The sequence below is a fragment of the Silurus aristotelis genome (assembly GCF_946808225.1).
Source record: "Silurus aristotelis genome assembly, chromosome: 18".
Taxonomy (NCBI): Eukaryota; Metazoa; Chordata; class Actinopteri; order Siluriformes; family Siluridae; genus Silurus; species Silurus aristotelis.
The window spans coordinates 21,305,265-21,326,195 of record NC_139591.1 but is presented as its reverse complement, the minus strand read 5'-3'; the positions used below and the strand labels follow the sequence as shown (position 1 = coordinate 21,326,195).

Below are 20,931 nucleotides of genomic sequence, written 5' to 3'. Positions count from 1 at the left end.
ACACACACACACACACACACACACACACACACACACACACACACACACACAGAAGGTCTGTATCTATATACTGTGCCTCAGCCTAAACACAGTGCTTGCAGTGGCACACGTGTTTCTGCAAGGCCACAACCTCTTACACACACACACACACACACACACACACACACACCTCTGTCATCTATGGCCCATTCAGATTCAACAGAGGCACATACATATGCCCTTACACTCACTCATTCACACACATGCACACACACACAAACATACAGACACCCTTACACATACAGACACACACATACACACAGCCAAAGATGGGGATATACAGACCCTTTACACACACAAAAACACAAACACATACACATACACACACTCTGCGTCCTCCTTCTCTCTCTCGCGCGCTCTCTCTCTCTTCCATTCTCATTTTCTCTCTCTCACACACACACACACACACACACACACACACACACACACACACACACACACACACACACACACACACACACACACACACCCCGTTGTCCTATATGGACCATTCAGATTCAACAGAGACACATACATAGACTCTTACACTCACTCACACACACACACACACACACACACACACACACACACACACACACACACACACACACACACACACACACACACACACAATCATTCACACACACACACGGTTTAATTACACATGTTTGATAGATACAGAAGACTTTATACAATATTATTTATTATATACTTATTTAAAAAAAAAAAAAAACTCATAAAATATATCATAAAAAAGCATAACTTCAAGTTCAGCTCCAGTTTAATATCCATCCTACAATGAGAAATTTTTTAGGTCATGACAACATGAAGTTTTAGTAACTGACCAATCAGAGATGAGAATTTGATCATGTGACACTTACACAGATTTTAATATGTTTAAATTGTCAGTCTAATAAAACAGCTACAGGTATTTTAGCTACGCAGCTATAATCTGGTCTAAATGATTAGGGTTAGAGTCTTCAGTGCAATCAATCAAACTGTCAATCTACAGCAAAATAAATCCATTAGAAATTAGAATGGATTTAATGTTTGTAATGGAAATTGGATTGGTTTTAATTGCCAGTGTAATGGTGTTAGTCTGCAGGTTTTTACTGGTATTTTGTTGCTTTCTATTGGGTGCATGTTGTCTGATACCATTAAGGACCAGTAAAGCACATTTGGCGCTATGTACATGGAAACTATGTGGTAATGGAAACTATGTGGTAGTGGTTTTAATGGTCTGTATTGGACACCATTAAAGACCACTAGGACACCAAGTCTCCAGATTCCAGTTTATAGCCTGTTTTTTTAATGATAATGTTTGGATAATGATTTATTGATGTACACAAACACACCAAGTAATGGACTAAACTGTAATAAAATAATATATTGGTAATTAAAATGTATAAATAAATAAATAAATAAATAAATAAATAAATAAGGAATATGAAATAATTACTTAATTTGTTTGTTTTCATCCTGAAGTTATTGATTTATGAATATTTTCAGGTAAAAATAAAAATCACAAAATAAATAATAGAAATGAACAATGAATTATTTAACAAGTTATTTATTAATTTTTTTGTTCATATTAATTCATTAATGATTTTATTTAGTCATTTATTCACTTAGAGACCAAATCCAGCCCATAATAAAATACACTTTTATTCTGCATTTGATTATTGTTATTGATCTCCATATTTATTGATCCGAATACAATATTTCATTTCATATCTTCATCTGTGTGTCATTTTAGTTCAAAATAATACATTTATATAAATAAACTTATTGATTATATGAAAACAAAAAAATATCAGTTTAAAAAGTAATATTTATATATTAATAAACTGTTTAACAAACACTACATGCAAAGCATTATACTAAGAATTGATAAATATAAAAGACAGATATAAATTGTAATGCCTTTTTTTTTTTTTCAAATAATTATAATTATATGTTTTTTTAGTATATGATATGTATAAAACCAACATGCTGTTACACTGTAATGTTTATATATGATGCGTTCCGAAAGTATTCAGACCACAGGGGTTTTATTTATTTATTTGTGTGTTTGTTTGTTTTACATTTTGTTGTTTTGTTATTAACACTTGGATTCGAACTGCATTTTACTGTTTCTGTACTTGTACAGAAATCGAATCAAATTTAATCGAATCGATTTGAATTGAATTGAATCGAATCGAACTTCTCTGAATCGACTTTAAGGTGTAAAATGTATTTCAGAGCAAAAATCAGGAGGACAAAGGACCTAAATGCAGAGCTCAGAGGCAGGAACATGACTCTGAGGTACAGATTTGGGGAAGGATGCAAAAAATAATAAAAAATCAAGAGCGCAGGAGCAGAGTGGCCTTAAGTGTAGAAGAAGAACCTGGATTCTTCCTAAAACCAGTCACATGGCCAAACTGAGCAATCAGGGGAGGCGAGAATTGGTAAGAGAGGTGTCCATGGACATGATGGTCATTCTGATTTAGCTCCAGAGATGATGTGTGCAGATGAGAGAAACTTGGAGAAGGTCAACCAACTTTCCACCAGCTGGACAAAAGGCTCTCCTTGATGATTTTTTTTTTTTACACAAAAATGATAGAGGGGTCAAAATACCTTCTTAATGTTCTTTAAAACAAGTGCTACCGAAACGATTTGATGTCCATATGCACGTGCACCTGAGCACGGTCGTTCAGCCGAAGAAGCCGTGAAAGAAGACGCAGACGCACATAAGGATGATGGCGTTGGCGTTCACGATGTTCCTCCACAGAGGCTGCTCGGACGTGTCCGTGAGCTGCCTCTTCATCTCGGCCTCCTCCTCTTTGGAAAGCTTTGGCGCTTTTTTCTGCTCGAAGCCACAGAACCAGTTGTAGGCTTTTCTCCAGCAGCTGGGATCTTCATTGGGTTCTGGAAGGTTTGACATTCGCATGAGGACTTGAGCACACACACACACATACACACACTGGAGTGTTGTTGTTATTACAGTACAGTGAGCTAACGGGTTGTTCAGATGCAGCTTTGTGAATGGAGAGAAAAGCCATGGGAAAGACAGGAGAAGGATCTCACACCATGTGTACATGGATTAACTAATAAGAGTTAGAGAGGGATGGAGTGGAAGATCTCCTGCTATTGAGTTTTGACCTTAACCCTTTTGAAAACCTTTGAGATAAATGTAAACACTAACTGCACCCCAGGCCTCCTCACCTCACCTACATCATTACCTGACTTTAACACCCCAGTGGCTGAAAGAGCAATAAACAGCATGAACTTCTTCAGCAGTTGGAGCTACAGGATCGGACCACACGGACCAGCCTTCGATCCCCACGTGCATCAATGAGCCTCGGCCGCCCACGACCCTGTCACCGGTTCACCACTGTTCCTTCCTTGGAGCACTTTTAATAGACACTGACCACTGCAGACCAGGAACATCCCACAAGAGCTGCAGTTTTGTAGACGCTCTGACCCAGACGTCTAGACGTCACAATTTAGCCCTAGTCAAACTCATTTTTCTTGCTTCTAACATCAACTTTGAGAACAAAATGTTCACGTGCTGCCTAACAAATAAATCCCACCCACAAACAGGTGCCATGATGAAGAGATTCTCAGTGTTCTTTACTTCACCAGTCATAATGTTATAATGATCTGTGCATCTCAGACATAAGAACAAAGAACATTTTATCGTGTCCATCTTACCATCAACATCCATGTCGTACTCGGCCGGCTCCTCGGTCCACTCTTCTGCGTCTAGGTCGACCCTTTCCTCTTTACTGTTCCGTAAACTCCAACACAATCTGTACAGCTGTGACAGAGAACAACACACACACACACACACACACACACACGCATGCACACATACACACACAGCATATAGACATCATGTACACAAACAGCATTTGAGCACAACACTGCATTTATAGTATGTGTAACTAATAGAACACAAGTGGGTTCATGATTTAATGGGAAAATAATCACGTCATGTACTCTGAGGTCCCTGGTGTTCAAGATGATCCCTTGAGGGGACAAGAAGTCAGCAGAACCTACATGTTTCTGTGTTTTATTTTCTTGTAATTTCCCTCAGTGTTCCTAATCAAAGTGTGCTTGTGTATAAGCCCCTTTGTGTTATGGTTTTTCAAAGTGACCTATTGATAACCTATTACCCTATAAACAGTTTCTCGTACTCGCATAATCCGGTTTCACTGTTTCTGGATGACATTCTTGGTTTTTTATTTTAATTTCTCCGAACATGAATGGGAAGTGGTAGCTCAGCGGTTAAAGCCACGCCTACACTAATCCGGTTTAACGTCTTAAAACGCTCCACACATCCACAATTTTTGTTTTCAAACATTCCCTAAAAGTCTGTGTGTGTGTGGGAGATCCTCACATGCTTGTCGTCGATGGGTTTGGTAATGAATGAGATCCCCAACACCACTAGAAGCGACAATCCGTACAGGATGAGACCGAAGTAGAGGTAGTGCACGCCACAGATGATGGTTGGACAGTCGCTGGGATTCGCACAGCTACCTGTTCCATATACAAACTCGGCGATCATCCGTGAAAGGCCGATGGCCAATCCGATCAGCATGCCATAAAACGCACCCTGAGTGAGAGAAGCAAAAACATCACACACAAACTCACAACATGAACACAAGGAAGTGTTTTAGATAATATTTCAGATCATTTTAATTAAGATAATTAAAAAAGTATTTACTATACTATAAACTATACTAATACTAATTTGTGTGTCTGGGAGTCTTGGAAAGAGCTGTCAATCAAGTGTGTTCATTAAAATATTAGGCCACACCCATTTCAAAACCCGTCTAGAATTTAATGTGGGTTTTTTTATTAATATCAAACTCATGTAAGGTTTCACAAATAACGAAATAGAAGAATTGCCTTTTTTATGCTAATTATATTATTATGAAAGTTTTAAAGGATAATTTACTTTGGTGAAATGTTTCTTGATCTTACGAAAAAAATTGAGAAACTCTGGGGAAAAAAATCTTTATAATATTAATAAAAAGTATCATTATCAGTTGAAATTTTTAATAAAAGAATATTTAGTAGTATTCAGTATTTTTTTTATGTCCTGTAAAAGTTTGTGGTAACAGTATGAGAAAGAATCACATATAGCAGGTGTCCCAATACTTTTGACCATACAGTGTATACTGTATATTATTAATGACACTATATTTGGAATATTGAGTGATTCTGTATATCTGTTTTAGAGTTTCAAAGAGCAAGCTCAGAGAAAGTGAGGGGATGTGTGATGTGGAACCGACCGGTTCGTTGACTCTCTTGCAGAAAATGGCGAGTGTAAAGACGGCGGCGATGGGCGGAGCTAAGTAACTTGTTACAGACTGGATGTAGTCGAAGAGCTGCCCGCTCTGAGCTGACTGCACGATGGGAATCCATGCGATGCTGATACCGATCAGGACCAAGATGAACAACCTATAAACACACACACACCATACATGCACATCACGGTTTGCACATATATAGCCTCCTTTTGCGTAGTTACTCTGTGTGTGTGTGTGTGTGTGTGTGTGTGTGTGTGTCTCTGTGTGTGTGTGTGTGTGTGTGTGTGTGTATACCTGCCAGCTATCATAAGCTCCTTCTCAGAGGCTTTGCTGCGCACCTTGGCGTAGATATCCATGGTGAAGAGTGTGCTGGAGCTGTTAAAGATGGAGGTGAGCGAGCTCATCAGGGACGCCAACATGACAGACAGCATCAAACCTCTGAGACCTACACACACACACACACACACACACACACACACACACACACAGACACACACACACACACACACACACACACACACACACACACACACACACACACACATCCCTGTTGAAATCCTATACCGCACACCTAGCCATGATCGATCCCTTATGTTAAAAATTTCAAAAGACTAATGCTGGAGGTGTGACCCATCTGATGCTCACCATTAGGCATGAGATCCACCACCAGTTTGGGGTAGGCGATGTTGGTGCAACCCACCTCAGTGTCGCAGTACTCTTTACACAACTCAGGAACCACACACGCCACCTCGTCTGAGGTTAAAAGGGCCGAAAACGTCACAAAATCAATACATTTTACAAATAAATGTAAATATCATACAAATGCAGTCAATAGCTTTTGTGCAAGGAATCAAGATGCTACTATTTTTAGAATTATTTACAATTTCCATTAAAAAGATTTTCACATTTTAAATGAACAGGAATTAGGAAATTATCAGTATAAGTATTAGAAATAAAAATAAATTCTATGACACAGTTAGAGCTATAAATATATACCACTTTTAGCCATGTTATTTTAGAAGACTACAGCTAATTTGCAGTATTTAGCTAACTGTTATTACGACAAATGTTCTAGCCACACAAACAATTATACAGTTTTTTGGTCACTTAGAAAGTCTTCAAAAGCGGTAGCATTAAATTTTCCATATTTAATTACAAATACAATTATATGTGGAGTAAAAAAAACAAACACATTAATCTTATGCACAGGTGTCCATAAACTTTTGTCTGTATCTTTAGCTTAAGTATCTCCTCATTTCATTCTTGTTTACCTGTAAAATGTAAATTGGATTGTAAAGTAATAAAGCGCTGCTATGCTTTTTACATCACTGCTCAAACATACCACAGATATCCATAATTGAAACCTAGAAAGCTAGCAAACCTGGATAGTCACGCTAACCCAAGCTAGCACGTGTTCTAATCTGGATATCTATGAAACAAATGCTTGGTCAATAATTGTAATAAGCTATTGAGGTTATTTTTATCATGAGTAATGATTAGCCAGGTCTTGCTAGTCAGAAAGATGAATTAGAGCTAGCTGATCATTTAAGCTAGCCAGGTTTTGCTAGCTATTCAAGTGTTTAACATGGATATTTATGGCAAGTGTGATAAAAAATATATGAGTCAAAAGTGAAAAGGGTTTGCCATATATTAATATTTACATGTTATCATCAGCAGATCTAAAAATATTAAACCATATTAAAATTCTCGATACCTAGCAAGAGCTGGCTAGTCAGCTAGCATTTAGCCAACTGTTATAACAGAGTTATGTTACTTCATATATGACGCTTCATATAAAGCAGCATACATGATCATGTTGATGCACAAAGACAAACACTAGAGACGTATGGCGAATGTGATATACACACACACACACACACACACACACACACACACACACAGTACAGGGAACAGAGGTCTGACCAGGGTAAAGCACTCTGCTGATCATGCCAGGGAACACCATGAGGAACATGGGCAGGAGTTTGAGGTAACCACACAGGATGCAACCAGCCTTCACGTGGGACATGTTCTTAGCTGAGAGACAACGCTGGACGATCACCTGCAAACAAAGATGCGGCGTTTACTTACTTTTTGCACTACAAAGGCCTGTTTGTGAAAGGGCCATGCGTTTAAGGCACTTAAGTTAATTTATTTTCTGTCTGACGGAAACTAAAGAAATAAATGTGAACAATTTATTTTAAGATCATCACTCAAAATCACACACTCCAGTGCTCATGTTAGTTCTCACTATCCAGTGTTCTGTATTGTTTAAAGACTATAATCACACTCTTGATGTCAACCAAATGAGGATGGGTTTCCCTCTTGAGTCTGGTTCCTCTCAAGGTTTCTTCTTCATAACATCTAAGGGAGTTTTTCTTTGCCACAGTCACCACGGCTGCTCATCAGGGATAAATACACATTGCTCACTTTAACGCTTTAATTTTGTAAAGCAGCTTTGAGACCATGTCTGTTGTGAAAAGCGCAATAGAAATAAACTTCACTTGACTTGATACCATATTGCAGAGAGTCATATTTTTTCCTTCCACGCATTGTATTGTATTGAATCGCATTGTGTTGAAGCCAATCAAAAACAAATAGCACTGCATCATAATAGAGGGGAGTCGTATCTTATCGTATCAGTAGCTGCTTCAAATGTATATTTAATGTAGCCTATCATTGGCTATGCTTCGATTATATATATATATATATATATATATATATATATATATATATATATATATATATATATATATATATATATATATATATTGAAATATATATTTGAATTTCCAAAAAATATAGAGTATGTATAGAAATTTTTATACTTTACATTATATGTGTGTGTGTGTGTGTGTGTGTGTGTGTGTGTGTGTGTGTGTGTGTGTGTGTGTGTGTGTGTGTGTGGACTTTTCTTGAGAAGGTTCCGTCATGCCTGTCTGTTTATCTAATCTTCTTCATAAGTGTACGAGAAGAAGTCTAAGTTTAGGACTCGCTCAGGATAAAACAAGACACACAACATTCTGCTCAGTCTCAGGGTCCAGTGATAAGGAATGTGTGTGTTTGTGTGTATATACACATGAGCGAGCAGTACCTGGTCTGTGCACCAGTACCAGCCTGCCTGAATGGTGAGGCCGAATATGAGGCCGGGCCACGGCATGTCTCCGGTCAGTGGATCTCTGAAGATGTGGAAGGAGTCGGCTCGCGGAGTGTAACACGCCTCGCTGTAGTTCCCCACTACTGAGGGAATGGCAGTCATGTACTTCTCCTGCAGACCCTCATATCCTCCCACCTTTTCAAACGCTGGCCACAGAAAGAGACAGGTAGAGAAAGGGCCGGTTTGGACAATAAAGTGAGTGAATTATGGAAAGGTGGTGAGAGAAAAAGAGGGGAAGTAAAAATATTTCATAAAAGTACAAGGTAGAAAAAAAGGTACAAAAATGAAGTGAGATGGACAGAGGAAAAAACGAAAGTTAAAAAAGTGGGAGAGAAAGTTGGCATAAAGGAAGGAAGGAAGGGTGTAGAAGACATTCACTTACCAAAGCCCATTAAAATGAATGATCCCACTACCATGATGATGGTCTGCAGTGTGTCTGTGTAAATAACTGCAGCGAGACCACCTGCATGAACACAGACCCGTGAACACACTTAAGTAACACACATGTGAACACACACCTATTAACACAGACTCTTAAAAACACTCACACTCTCAGAAAACAAGGTACAAAACTACCTTTTAGGGTACAAATGGCTATCACTTGGGTGGTATCCTGAAGGGTACAATTTTCTTCCTCCAGTTAGAGGTACACAATTTTGTACCTTCTACCTTTGTACCAATTATGGGGCAATTTTGTACCCCAAAGATTTTCTGACAGTGGATGAACACACTAAGTAACACACACCCATGAAGACACACTCAAGTAACACACATGCATGAACATACGCCTATAAGCACATGCCCATGATCACACAACCAGGATAGAAAACACTCATTACCACACACTCATGAACACACATACATGAACACACCCTTATGAACACACACTCATGAACAAACACAGATGAACACACACATGAATACACACACATGAACACACACCCATGAACACAAACTCATGGACATGCACGTTAATGAACACACACTCAAGTAATACACATCTATAAACACACACTCAAGTAACACACATCCATGAAGAGTATATAAGATATTATATACTGTATTGTACGAGGTGGTATCAATAAGTTTGAAGACTAGTTTTGTAACACACCAACAGATGGCAGCACAAGGCTGCATGCACAGTCACAGGGAGCACCAGAAGTCAGTGTTCCAAAAGACATTGTCCTGTGTACATTGGGAGCTGGTGCAACTGGTGCAACTGGTGCGATTCTGACCACGTGTGTTACCACGTCTGCTATCCTGACCACGTGCGCAACCTGTCCCCGAGCTCTCCTCACACGGAGAGATCTTACTTCTGCACCCACCCTACTCACCAGATTTGGATGATGAAGATGAAGATTCAGCTCAATGGTCGCAGTTTGCGTAGGTCCAGTGCTAATAGCAGAAGGTGCTTGACACACTTCGAAAAAAGCACTTCCAGGACACATTCCAGAAGTGGCAGGAACGCTGGGGGCGCTGTATTGCTGACTGTATTGCACACTATTTGATAGTGTGTAAACATAGATAAATTAAGTACTTTCTTGTGAGTCTCTAAACTTTCTGAGGCCACTTCGTATATCGGTATAGTTGTAGCTATATTCATATATTAATCAATGATTTTGTAAATGTCAACAAATTGCTGGGGTGTCTGAAGAATTCAGGAAGTTATTGGAACTGTTCAGGAAGTTATTGGAAACTGCTCCTGCACATTGTTAATTATTTTCCTTTCACAGCACCACCCCTGAGTGATTACTCCTCCTTTTGAAAGAGTCAGCGTCGACTCCTGTTCCTGTAAACAAAAGTGTCGATCACATGGGCTTCCAGTTTATCAGAGCACATGGGTAATGAGCCATAATGCCTCAGATACAGTGCACTAACAGACTCGCATCCTCCTTGCGAAAAGCTCTTCTTCAGAACTCAACCCGAATAACAACTGCTGGACTTTACTCTCTACTCGCTGTACTGTACACTTTGCTACGGAGATAAGAGAGTGCATTACTCCAATCTCCAAGTCTCCTGAGGACACGCCTAATGCACAGGCTCTAAAGCTAATCACTAGACCCTTCACCAGCTCTGGTGAAGGGTCTAGTGATTAGCTTTAGGAGAGAGTAGAAAAGTGAAAGAGTGGCGTCTTGGAGAACATGTGTTAAAAGTGTGGAGAAGAGACCCACCTGTGACGGTGTAGAGCGCCGTGATAAGGAGCAGCATGACGACGGCCAAGTAGATGTTCATTTCCAGAGCCTGGTTGATAAAGATGGCTCCAGAGAACATGTCCGCCTGGTGAAGAGATATCACAACAGTTTATTTTGGAGAACGTTCAAATGTAGTCAGGTCTCGAAGGTGTACTGATCTTAGATGTTTGTACTGATGTTTTGCTAGCAAGTAATAGAATGTAAAAAAAAATCCTGATGTTGTTTAGGACTTTCTGTCATCTACATAAACATAAACATGACTTTTCCACCTCTGACACAATGTGAAAGTGAAATGATACTATCCTTGAACTCCAAATGAAAAATTCTGCCAACATTCACCTTCACATCCACCTCAACCCTTCAAATCCACCTTCTGCATCTATCTCCACCTTTCACATCCACCTCCAAACTTCAAATTCACCTTCCACTTCCACTCCACCCTCCAAAACCTCCCTCCAAATCCACCTTCCACATACTCCTCCACCCTTCAAATACACTATCTCCTTCACAACACTATCCCCTTCACCTCCAACCTTCAACCTCCAAATCCAGTCTCCAAATCCAACTTACACATCCACCTCCACTTTTCAAATCCAAGTTCTACACCGAAATAGACCTTCCACTCTGCACATCTACATTTACTCCTATCTCCACCTTTACCCATCCATTATTCACACATAAACTACATGCACAAAAATTTGTCGACACCTGACTATAATACATCTGCATTTTTTTGGACCATCTTATTCCTCATTATGTCCTTATTTGCAATTATAATACCCTCCACTCTCTATTTCTCTATTCTATTTCATCCTAAGGGTGTTCAGTAGGGATGGAGTTTTATAGCAGAAAGCTTTTCCACTCCAACGTATGTAAAGCATATCTTCATGGAGCTGGCTTTGTCCACTTTGTGTCAAACTGGAACACATTTGGATCTCCTAGTTCAAGTGTAAGGAAAATTGAATTCTACAGCATTGATAGACGTCTTATACCACCGTGTGCTTTTCAGTTTCAGGAAGAACCACACATGGCTGGTAAAGTCAGGTGTCCCAATACTTTCAAAACTTTATGAAGCTGAGAGCCATTAACCACTCAGAGAACCCCTGAGGAACTTCAAGGTGTGTAATTAATTATAAAAATGAATGTACACAGTATAAAAGTGCCTTTGTAGAAAGTATTAATAAGGAAGCAAACATTATACAGCAAAAAAGCATCATGGCTGATTCGAGTACTTTTGCAGTGAGATGGGATTGTATTTAGATGGAAATTGATGACAGAACTCCATATTATCAAATGCTTTTCAGTTAAAGCGCTCACCGAGATCTTAGTGAAGATGTAGAGGATCAGTGAGAGAACGGAGAGGTAAATTCGTATGCGATTACCCCCGAAACGCTTCTTCAGATACTCGGGCATGGTGATCACCTACATGATAAACAGAGTCAGCACGGTTAGAAGATAAGAGATCATTCATCAAGCTTTTTTAACCTGAGACAGAAAGTTAAAAATATCCGAGTTTATCAGAGCCGTCAACCTCAGAGCCCAAGTGAGAATAAACTCATCTGCTACATGCTGAGGAAAGTCTATATACGGTCATGGAGAAGTCTGGGGCTGTATAGATTCACATTACAGCACATAACTGAGAGTCACAATATATCAGTTAGCAGTGGAGAATAAGGAAGTAAATGTGATTTATTACTGTACTTAAGTAGCTTTACTAAAGTATTTCCATTTGGGGAGACTTTTGTTTTAACTTCACTGCATTTCAAAGTCAACGATCGTATTTTTCACTCAACTACATTTTGTGAAATCGGTCGTTCCTTTTTATTTATGAGGATAAAAACTGGTCAAACAAGCAAGTCACCAATCAGGGTTTTAAACTTGCTTTGATTGGTGCTTGGTGTATCTACTGATCACCAAAATACAGTTCAGCATCAGTTCAACAGCAAACAGAACATTAGAGAAGAATAAATGATGGAAAAACACTGATTGTAGTAGACATCAATCAGTGTTTGACTCATTCATATCATTCTATTAATAGATCAGTGTGCTGAGAGTCACATTCGAGTCTTTTCACATAAACTGAGTTGATTAAGTAAAGAGTCTTGTGATAAAAATGATAATAGGAACATTACAGTTTTAATAAATTATAGTACTTTGTATATTTAAGTACATTTAAAGGTAAATACTTTTGTACTTTTTCTCAAGTGAAAGTTTAAAGGGACACTTTAACTTTTACTGTAGTCACATTTTACCTACTTTAACTCAAGTACATGGTTTGTGTACTTTGTCCATCACTGTTATTTATATCTTGCTCTAATGATTGCAACAATTGTGGAAGCACCTACCCCTGCCTTGATGTAGATAGGGACAAAAATCCATCCTAGAATAAGGACAACAATAAGAGCCTAAAAAAAGGAGAGATTTTAATTTTTACAAATGTAATGTTAATTGTTACATTCAATACAATCTTTAATATATAAACTTCACATTGAGCTGAATGGAGAATGGTGGTGGCCATCTTGGATGTCAGAAAAATATTGTTTCTTTGGGTTTTTATGGATCACTTTGTACCAGAGGCTCCACCTTTCTTGGTTTGGCATTGGAATTTCAATCATTTCTCTTTTTAATCGTTCATCTATCAACTGAGTTGTATTACTATCTGAAACGAGCATGTATGTGGATTTTCAAGATTCACTCACATTCCATTCAAATCCTCCGATGGCGATTCCTGCGGCGGCCCCGGTTCCTGCCAGACCCACGAAATGCCCGCTGCCGATGTTACTGGCAAACAGAGATGCTCCGATCTGCAGCGGCAAGAGGTTATTGATTACAGAAGAACGGGCATTTCACATAACTCCATACAATCATTAGACAAGAAACACTCAGTGGTGGACGAAACATTATTCAGGCAATTTTATCAGCACTTTTATTTTCGTTTGAATTTCTTCATACATTTCAAAATAATGGTAGTAGACTGGAGAAAAATAAAATTACTGGAAAAAAAAACAATTTTCCGAGCATGGTGGAAGTAAACATTTAAGAAAAAATCATTCTCAAGTCTGATATGACCAAAGTTAAACATTATTTTCTTGCTAGATTTGTCAGAAACTCAATATTATTCATTAACTTGAACGCAACAGCCTTGTGATAAAGCATGGTGGTGGTGGCCATATGTTTTGAGGATGCTATCCATCAAGCAAAACTTTCCTTGTCCTTGTGCCTACCACTTAATCCCTGTTTACTTCTCTAGATGTGATTTGAAAAAATACTGAATTGAAATTTAAAATGTTCCTAACTGAGAAAACATAGTGGATGATCTTTAGTTTGTGAAATAACCCTGAGTAACCAAAAGGTCATTCCAAAGGAGAGATCAGGAAGTCATTAATATGGAACACTGAACTGCATAACATTTTCACATATAGACTATATGGACAAATGTTTGTGGTCACCTGACTTAGGAACGGTTCTAGACATTTGGAAGCCCTATGCAAGATTTTAGTTTGAGGCCCTTCCTGGCCTCCTTCCCTCCACCTTCCAGAATGAATATAAAACAAATATAATTTCTAAACTTTTCATTTATAAAAAAAATAAAATAAATAAATAAAAAAATACTTGTTATCAGTGCATATTCATTAATTAATTAAAGTTAAACTAGGGTCAAAACTAAGAATAAATAAATAAATAAATAAATAAATAAATAAATAAATAAATAAATAAATAAATAAATAAATAAATAGAAATATATGAAAGGTCATCTGGTCCAGCTCTTCTTCTTCTTATTCCTTGGCCATGGCCACCTAGCTACAATTGCTGTTACTATTTACAAACGTTTTTCTTTAGTATTTTAAAAAACTCCTGACACAATATCACTGTACAGTCGACCAGCTCGTATTCAAAGCGCCACACATACGTGAATTTAAAGACTTAAACGCAAAGCTTGCGCTGTTTTGAGCTTGGAATGAACCGACTGTTAAAAAACAAGGCGTCTTCAAATGGCGCTGACGCAAATTGGCAGAATTTTAATAGCACGTTATTCTCAAAAATACATGATGACAGCTCAGCGGCTGCATCACGAGCTGCTAGCCTGTTTAGCTTTTCACTTAGCAGCCCCCGAGGGATGCAGTCGTCTCAGCGCCATCCAATCAGTGTTCAAAAAAGTTACCTCACTGTACACAGTTTCTTCATGCATTCCGAGTGTGGGGACCCACATTTAAACGGTAATATTAACTGGTTCCACTTCAGGTGAGCAACATTTTTTTTAGGCAATTCACAAGAGCCTTGTCCCACCCTACCTGTCTTGATTGCTAAACTGGTGTTACGTTTATGGAGGCCCCACGCCTAAGCCCCAGGCCATAGGCAACTGCCTGCACTGCCTATAGCTAGCGATGGCCCTAATTAGACCGTATGAATAGCATTATCATCCTGGAACAGGTTTGGGTCTCTTAATTCCACTGAGCGGAATATTTCATGCAACACCTCCAAAAACACTTTTTCAAAACAACACATTTTTATTTCCACACTTACGTAGTTCCTTTTAAAAGTATGAACCTTTACTTTTTTATTAAAGTCATATTAAAGCAGAGGATTAGCAATTTGCTGAAGTACAGGAATGGTCTACTACAGTACATCCAACCTTGGAAAAACAAACATGCTCGCTCAGCAATCCCAGCACTTTGGAGTGTCTTCACAAAAACAATGTCGCAATTATATCATTGACTAAAAGCATAATCTACAAGCATGTGTGTGTGTGTGTGTGTGTGTGTGTGTGTGTGTGTGTGTGTGTGTGTTACTTCATCATTTAATTGAATCGGCTGATGGTTGGAACTAACGCTGTTAATTTAAATACCACCAGGATGGTGATCAACCTGGACTATCAACACAAAGCTAATGGCTATTTCAATATGTTGGTTAAAAGGAATTTATTCATAAGAACAAAGAAAAGCCAAATCTTATATAATGTTATCAGGAGAGAAAAGAATCGCTAGTGATGGACTGACCGTTTACAGCTACTGTAATGAGATAATATGAAATAATCGATTAAATGCAACAATAAATGGATAAAATGTATACATAAAAATCATAATGTAACAATATATGGTTCAAATGTATAAATAATCTTTTTTAAATGTAACAATTAATTGGTAAAATGTATAAATAAATACAAATAAATCACAATGTTACCATTAACAGATAAAACGTATAAATAAAAAAAGAATAATCTAACAATAAACGGATTAAATGTATACATACAAACAGAAATCTTCATGATCAAACAATTAAAGTGGTAAAAGATTAATAAAACTGTTGTTGGAAAATACTCTGAATACATCTGAAGTGCGTCCCCCACCCCGATATGGGCGCCATCACTGATAATTTCCTACAACAGGGTTATATTGTGTACAGGTTTATAGTCTAATAAAAGCTGCAAAGCTCTCTTGAGTCTGAAACTGATAAGGCCTGTCAATTCAGAAAAACAGAAAGACCATTACGGCCTCATAAAATCTTTTTTTTTCTCCTTCCATTTGGCTCAGAGATCAACGTTTCTGAAGGATGGATGTAAACAAGCCTGCTTTTCCATCCTGAGGGTCTGACTGGTGTTGAGCATTTATATGGAGTGAGATGAACGGAAGATCCGCTCACCAGTTGCGAATAAACATAGATAAGCTTGTGCATTTCTGCCATTTATAAATGTTTTATATACCTGCTCAAAAGTATGTACCGTAATTTCCGGACTATAAAGTGCACCCATATATAAGCCGCACCCACTGAATTTAAAAAATATTTGTTTTAAATATATTTTTTTAAAAATTGTAAATATTTTTTTATATTTTGTCTACACTAATGTACTTTACACAGGCTTTAACGAAAGACACGTTACACACGGGTGAAATATGTTGCGCTTCCTATAGGAGCATAGCGGTATTTTGGGAATAGCCTGCCAGTAGTGAGCTCTCCCTTCACCCAGACTCAACGCGTTACAACGGCTTGTATCTAAACAGTAGCCGACCAAGAAAGTCATTGTTCACCGTCTTCCTCTTTCCTTTCACAACTATTTCTCTCGGGGGTGTTTATCTTTTGGTGTTTTCGTTTAAAAATCACCCGATGGAAGTTTTTTCTCCCGATGCCGTGCAGCTCAGAACACAGGTTTTTGGCTTGAAGTTTGTGAAACCAGGAAAAACCCAGGAAAAAATTATAAATTAGCCGCTTCATTGTTTAAGCCGCGGGGTTCAAAACGTGGAAAAAAAGTAGCGGCTTGTAGTCCGAAAAATACGGTATACAGTGGTCTCCTGGAACTTGTGGGGGTTTTGTTCTAAGACGAAACTAAATGAGTTTTGAAAATCCGCAAATTTTGGATGCAACCCCGCAACACCTATGGTACTTTAATGAATTCATCCAGACATTATGTCACTTTAATACAATAATGTGTTTAAACATTTTATGAAATTTGTTAGTAAAAACATAGCTTAAAATATTATTCCTAACATTCCTAAACATTCGGTTTTGCGAATTCCCGAGCGACTTACTGTTAGATAGTTAATGAGAACCAGAATTTTCCGAGCCTCAAGTTCCGATCTGCTAATTATCAGTGGTTGACTGCTAAATAGACAAAAGTTTGTCCAAACCTAACGATTTGTGTGTCCTTTTTGAACATCCTATTTTACACTTAGTCCCTGTTATAATAACCTCCACCAAGATGTTCCACTAGATTTAGGAGTGTGTTTGTGGAGATTTATGTGAGACTCATTCAGCCACAAGAGTGATAAAGTCAGGTACTGATGTAGGTAAGATGAGGAGGCCTGGGAAGTCAGGGGATCTTACACTTCTACAGATGTAAAGCAGATCTTCATGGAGGTTGCTTTGTGCACAGGGGAATTGCCATGCTGGAACAGGTTTGGGTCTTCTAGTTCAAGTGAAGGGAAAAAATTCATGCTACTGCATCCAAAGACATTACATCAGATATAATATCATGTCCCTGTCTGGGGTCAGAAAACCTGGTTGGGTACTCAGAGTGTTCGCCCAAACCGCCCGGAGAACGCTCACTCACACACTTGAAAAAAAGAGGAACGGAGAAGAGGGGAATCGTGCAAAAAGGTATGTATGTAGCTATAACACGAATCTTATTATGTATTTAATGAAAGATGCTAATAAAAGTAAATCACTCAGGTCATGCTGATGTTGCCGGCTATGCTATTACATATTGGCAAACAATATTTGTTTTTTAATATAATCAATAGGATGTGGTTTATCACAATGTGTGTAGCTTGCACCAAAACAATTATAAACTAGTCTACCTGGATTCTAGGTAAAACATCTCTCTAGCAAACATCTAAAAAGAAAAACCAGAGGAGACCAAAGTTGAACATTATATGTTTGTTACATTTGTGTGAAACTCAATATTACTCATTAACCCGAACACAAAAGCCTTGAGATGAAACATGGTGGAGGATGCTTTTCGAGGATGAAAACAACTTATATTTTCTTTTCAGCATGATGGAGTTTATAAGATTCTTCCTAATCTAGATCTGCCAATCTTTACCATCTTGAAATAATCTTTCAAGTTTATAAAAAATAGTCACTTTCATAAATTATTAATAAGCTAATGATTAGACCTAATAAGCTCCAGGTTATTAGGTCTAATCCATATGTGAAGAAACTTACCGGCCACCACACCATGCTGCGTCCAGCCAAGAAGAATCCACCCACAGTTGAGCGATTGGTCCTCACCATAGCCTACAGAGAGGAGCAGAACATCACTGAATATTACAGAACATTAGCGAATCAGATGTCAGATTATTATGGTGCATTTCTACACGAGGGCGTCTTCATCGCCCTGAAAGCATGGAATTTGAATAGAATCATCATTGATTTTCCTCAAATCCACCCCTGACCTCAGCACCATCTTACAATCTGATACTCATGATTGAACCTTCAGATCCTACAACATTGACGTCTGCAAAATAAATCATACAACTTTCATCAAAAATGAATTTAATAAATTAATTAGGTAAATAAATCTAAAATGTTATAAAACTGAGCTTCTGGAGTAATGAATAAATAAATAAATAAATAAATAAATAAATAAATAAATAAATAAATAAATAAGAATTAAAGAAGATCCCATATACCGAATTTTTTACTTTATTTATTTAGTTATTTATTTATTGATTTATTGATTGATTAATTTATTTATTTATCTATCCATTTGTTTGTTTGTTTAAAACCCCATAAACTTTTTACATAAATGTATTCTCCACTCTCAGTTTTCCAGAGTCCAATCTTCATTTGATCAGTTAAACATGATTGGTCATGGGCCGCCATGTGACACAACAGAAAAAGTGTCCACCCTATCATCACAAATTGATGCCACAGTCCTCCATGTATTGGAGTCCAGGTGGGAGGAGTTTACTTATTTACATCTATATGGCATTTGGAAGATGCACTTATCCAGAGTGGTGGCACTGGCAGCTTGGTGATGCTGGGATTGGAACTCATGACCTTCTGTTTCAAAGTCTAATGCCTTAACCACTAAGCTCCCACCTCCCCTGGGTGCTGTACTGAATTCTCAAAACGTGCCGCTGGAGGAAACACGTGGTTTCTTTAGTTGCGTTATGTAATATTTTCATTCTAGGAAACATCTGTTTGTTAATGTTTGAAAATGTTTATAAGATGTTTACTTTCGTACTGCAGTGGTGAAGTGTTTACAGTAATAATGTGATAAACGTTATCTATTTTATTAATTCATAATTTATTATGTAATTACAAACATATACATTAGTAAATAATTTATTACAGTTAATTGCACAGTATAAATACTATTTTAATAATTCATTAAAATGATTACAAATGTATTTGTTTCTTTGTTTGTTTGAATCTCAATACAGTTTAGTAAATGTTATTTTATTAATTAAATAAAAATATACACCCAACACGCATTTAGTTTAATAACATTTATTATAAAAAATACATGTATATATAAATATGTAAATATATGCATTTATATGTAAATATGTAAATGTAATTTTATTTATTTTAAACTTATACAGGATGTTCTGTGGCTGCAGGCTTCTGAAAAAAAGGATTAACAATTCAGAAAATACACTCCTGGCAAATCATTGCTCAGCAAATGAGCACGAATCAAACCAGCACAATTTCCTGAGAATCTCCTATGAGGCCGTTTTACTGCTGCTATGAACTGAGAAATGTACTTCTGTAGTCTCCTTGCAAAAGATACAAAGGTCAAATCATGATAAGGATAAAAAAGGATTGATGTAAATCTTGGTGTACAAATGGTTTTCCAAAAAATATGTTCTACCAGTTTTTTATTTTTCTCAAAACAATTTTGTTACCTGCCCCACCTGATAAGGAGAATTGATCGAGAAACAGAGACTGACAGGATTTTTTTTTTGTGCTTATTTCCTGATCAGGGATTTGCTCCTAAAACCTTCAGAATTTCAGCTTGGGCCAATTTTATTTTGCCCAGGAATCTACATCTGCCCTGGTGTATGAGTGGACTCACCCATATTCCAACTGCCAGGACCACCACGAAGTAGATGACTATAACGGAGATATCTGCTGGGTTGTTGATGGCGATAACCGTCCCGTTCTTCTGGCCGCTGCGGACCCTGGAGAAGCTGAAATATTCCCACATTGTGGTCGATCTGTTCTGAGACGAGCTTGTGGTTCTCTCGCAGCACTCGTCCTCACACTGATACACACCTGCTCACACACTCTGCTTCAAATACTGATTTGTGACTGAACGCATGCGTACTGGACAGACTTCACACCTCACATCTCACCTGTGCACGTTACCTGTGCATCTGCCACTGACTGAGAAACCATGACACACACACACACACACACACACACACACACACACACACTATGGGTGATACTCAGGGTTAATTATCTCAGATCATTCACTCCTTTTTTCTGTCACGACTGGAAGCTGTTAATGTTCAACTTACACGGAAGAAAATTCCATTAAATACAGAAGAACAAATCTATTCAGTTCTAACATTTTTATTTATTTATCGTATGTGGAAACGTGTCTATCAGTAGAAGAAGCGTCACTAAAACTCTAAGTTGAGATCCTTCACCCTGGATCAAATCTTTTCCAGAGTAGAAGGAAATCTGGGATAATGTTCACCATCACGTAGTTAAACACGGTTCACGCCCACGCTTTGATTTCTGTACATAAGTTCCCACTTTGGTGCACGTCGTCATGTCTTCATATATGGGCAAGATGGTCCATTGTCCACATATATAGACA

General features: G+C 37.9%; 1 protein-coding gene across 1 annotated transcript; it reads right to left on the bottom strand.

The window, feature by feature from the left end:
- Window positions 1-1,667: 1,667 nt before the first annotated feature.
- Window positions 1,668-20,486, bottom strand: slc5a1 (solute carrier family 5 member 1). Its single transcript, XM_083568763.1, has 15 exons — window positions 20,179-20,486; window positions 18,321-18,392; window positions 13,361-13,465; window positions 13,007-13,066; window positions 11,979-12,083; window positions 10,641-10,746; window positions 8,852-8,932; window positions 8,407-8,615; window positions 7,239-7,374; window positions 5,961-6,068; window positions 5,610-5,760; window positions 5,298-5,466; window positions 4,400-4,615; window positions 3,712-3,817; window positions 1,668-2,925 (listed from the first exon to the last, which is right to left on the bottom strand). Exons 1-15 carry the CDS (start codon window positions 20,308-20,310, stop codon window positions 2,711-2,713), a joined length of 1,971 nt encoding a protein of 656 aa, XP_083424889.1. The 5' UTR covers window positions 20,311-20,486; the 3' UTR covers window positions 1,668-2,710.
- Window positions 20,487-20,931: the final 445 nt, after the last annotated feature.

What these genes read in the sequence shown, in the direction of transcription:
- slc5a1 (XM_083568763.1), bottom strand. Translation starts at nt 20,310, where the DNA reads ATGTGGGAATATTTCAGCTTCTCCAGGGTCCGCAGCGGCCAGAAGAAC. An exon ending in GCAGCATGGTGTGGTGGCCG is followed by an intron (nt 13,466 to 18,320) that starts GTAAGTTTCTTC and finishes TTGCCGCTGCAG; the next exon opens with ATCGGAGCATCTCTGTTTGC. An exon ending in ACATCTTCACTAAGATCTCG is followed by an intron (nt 10,747 to 11,978) that starts GTGAGCGCTTTA and finishes TCTCTTCACCAG; the next exon opens with GCGGACATGTTCTCTGGAGC.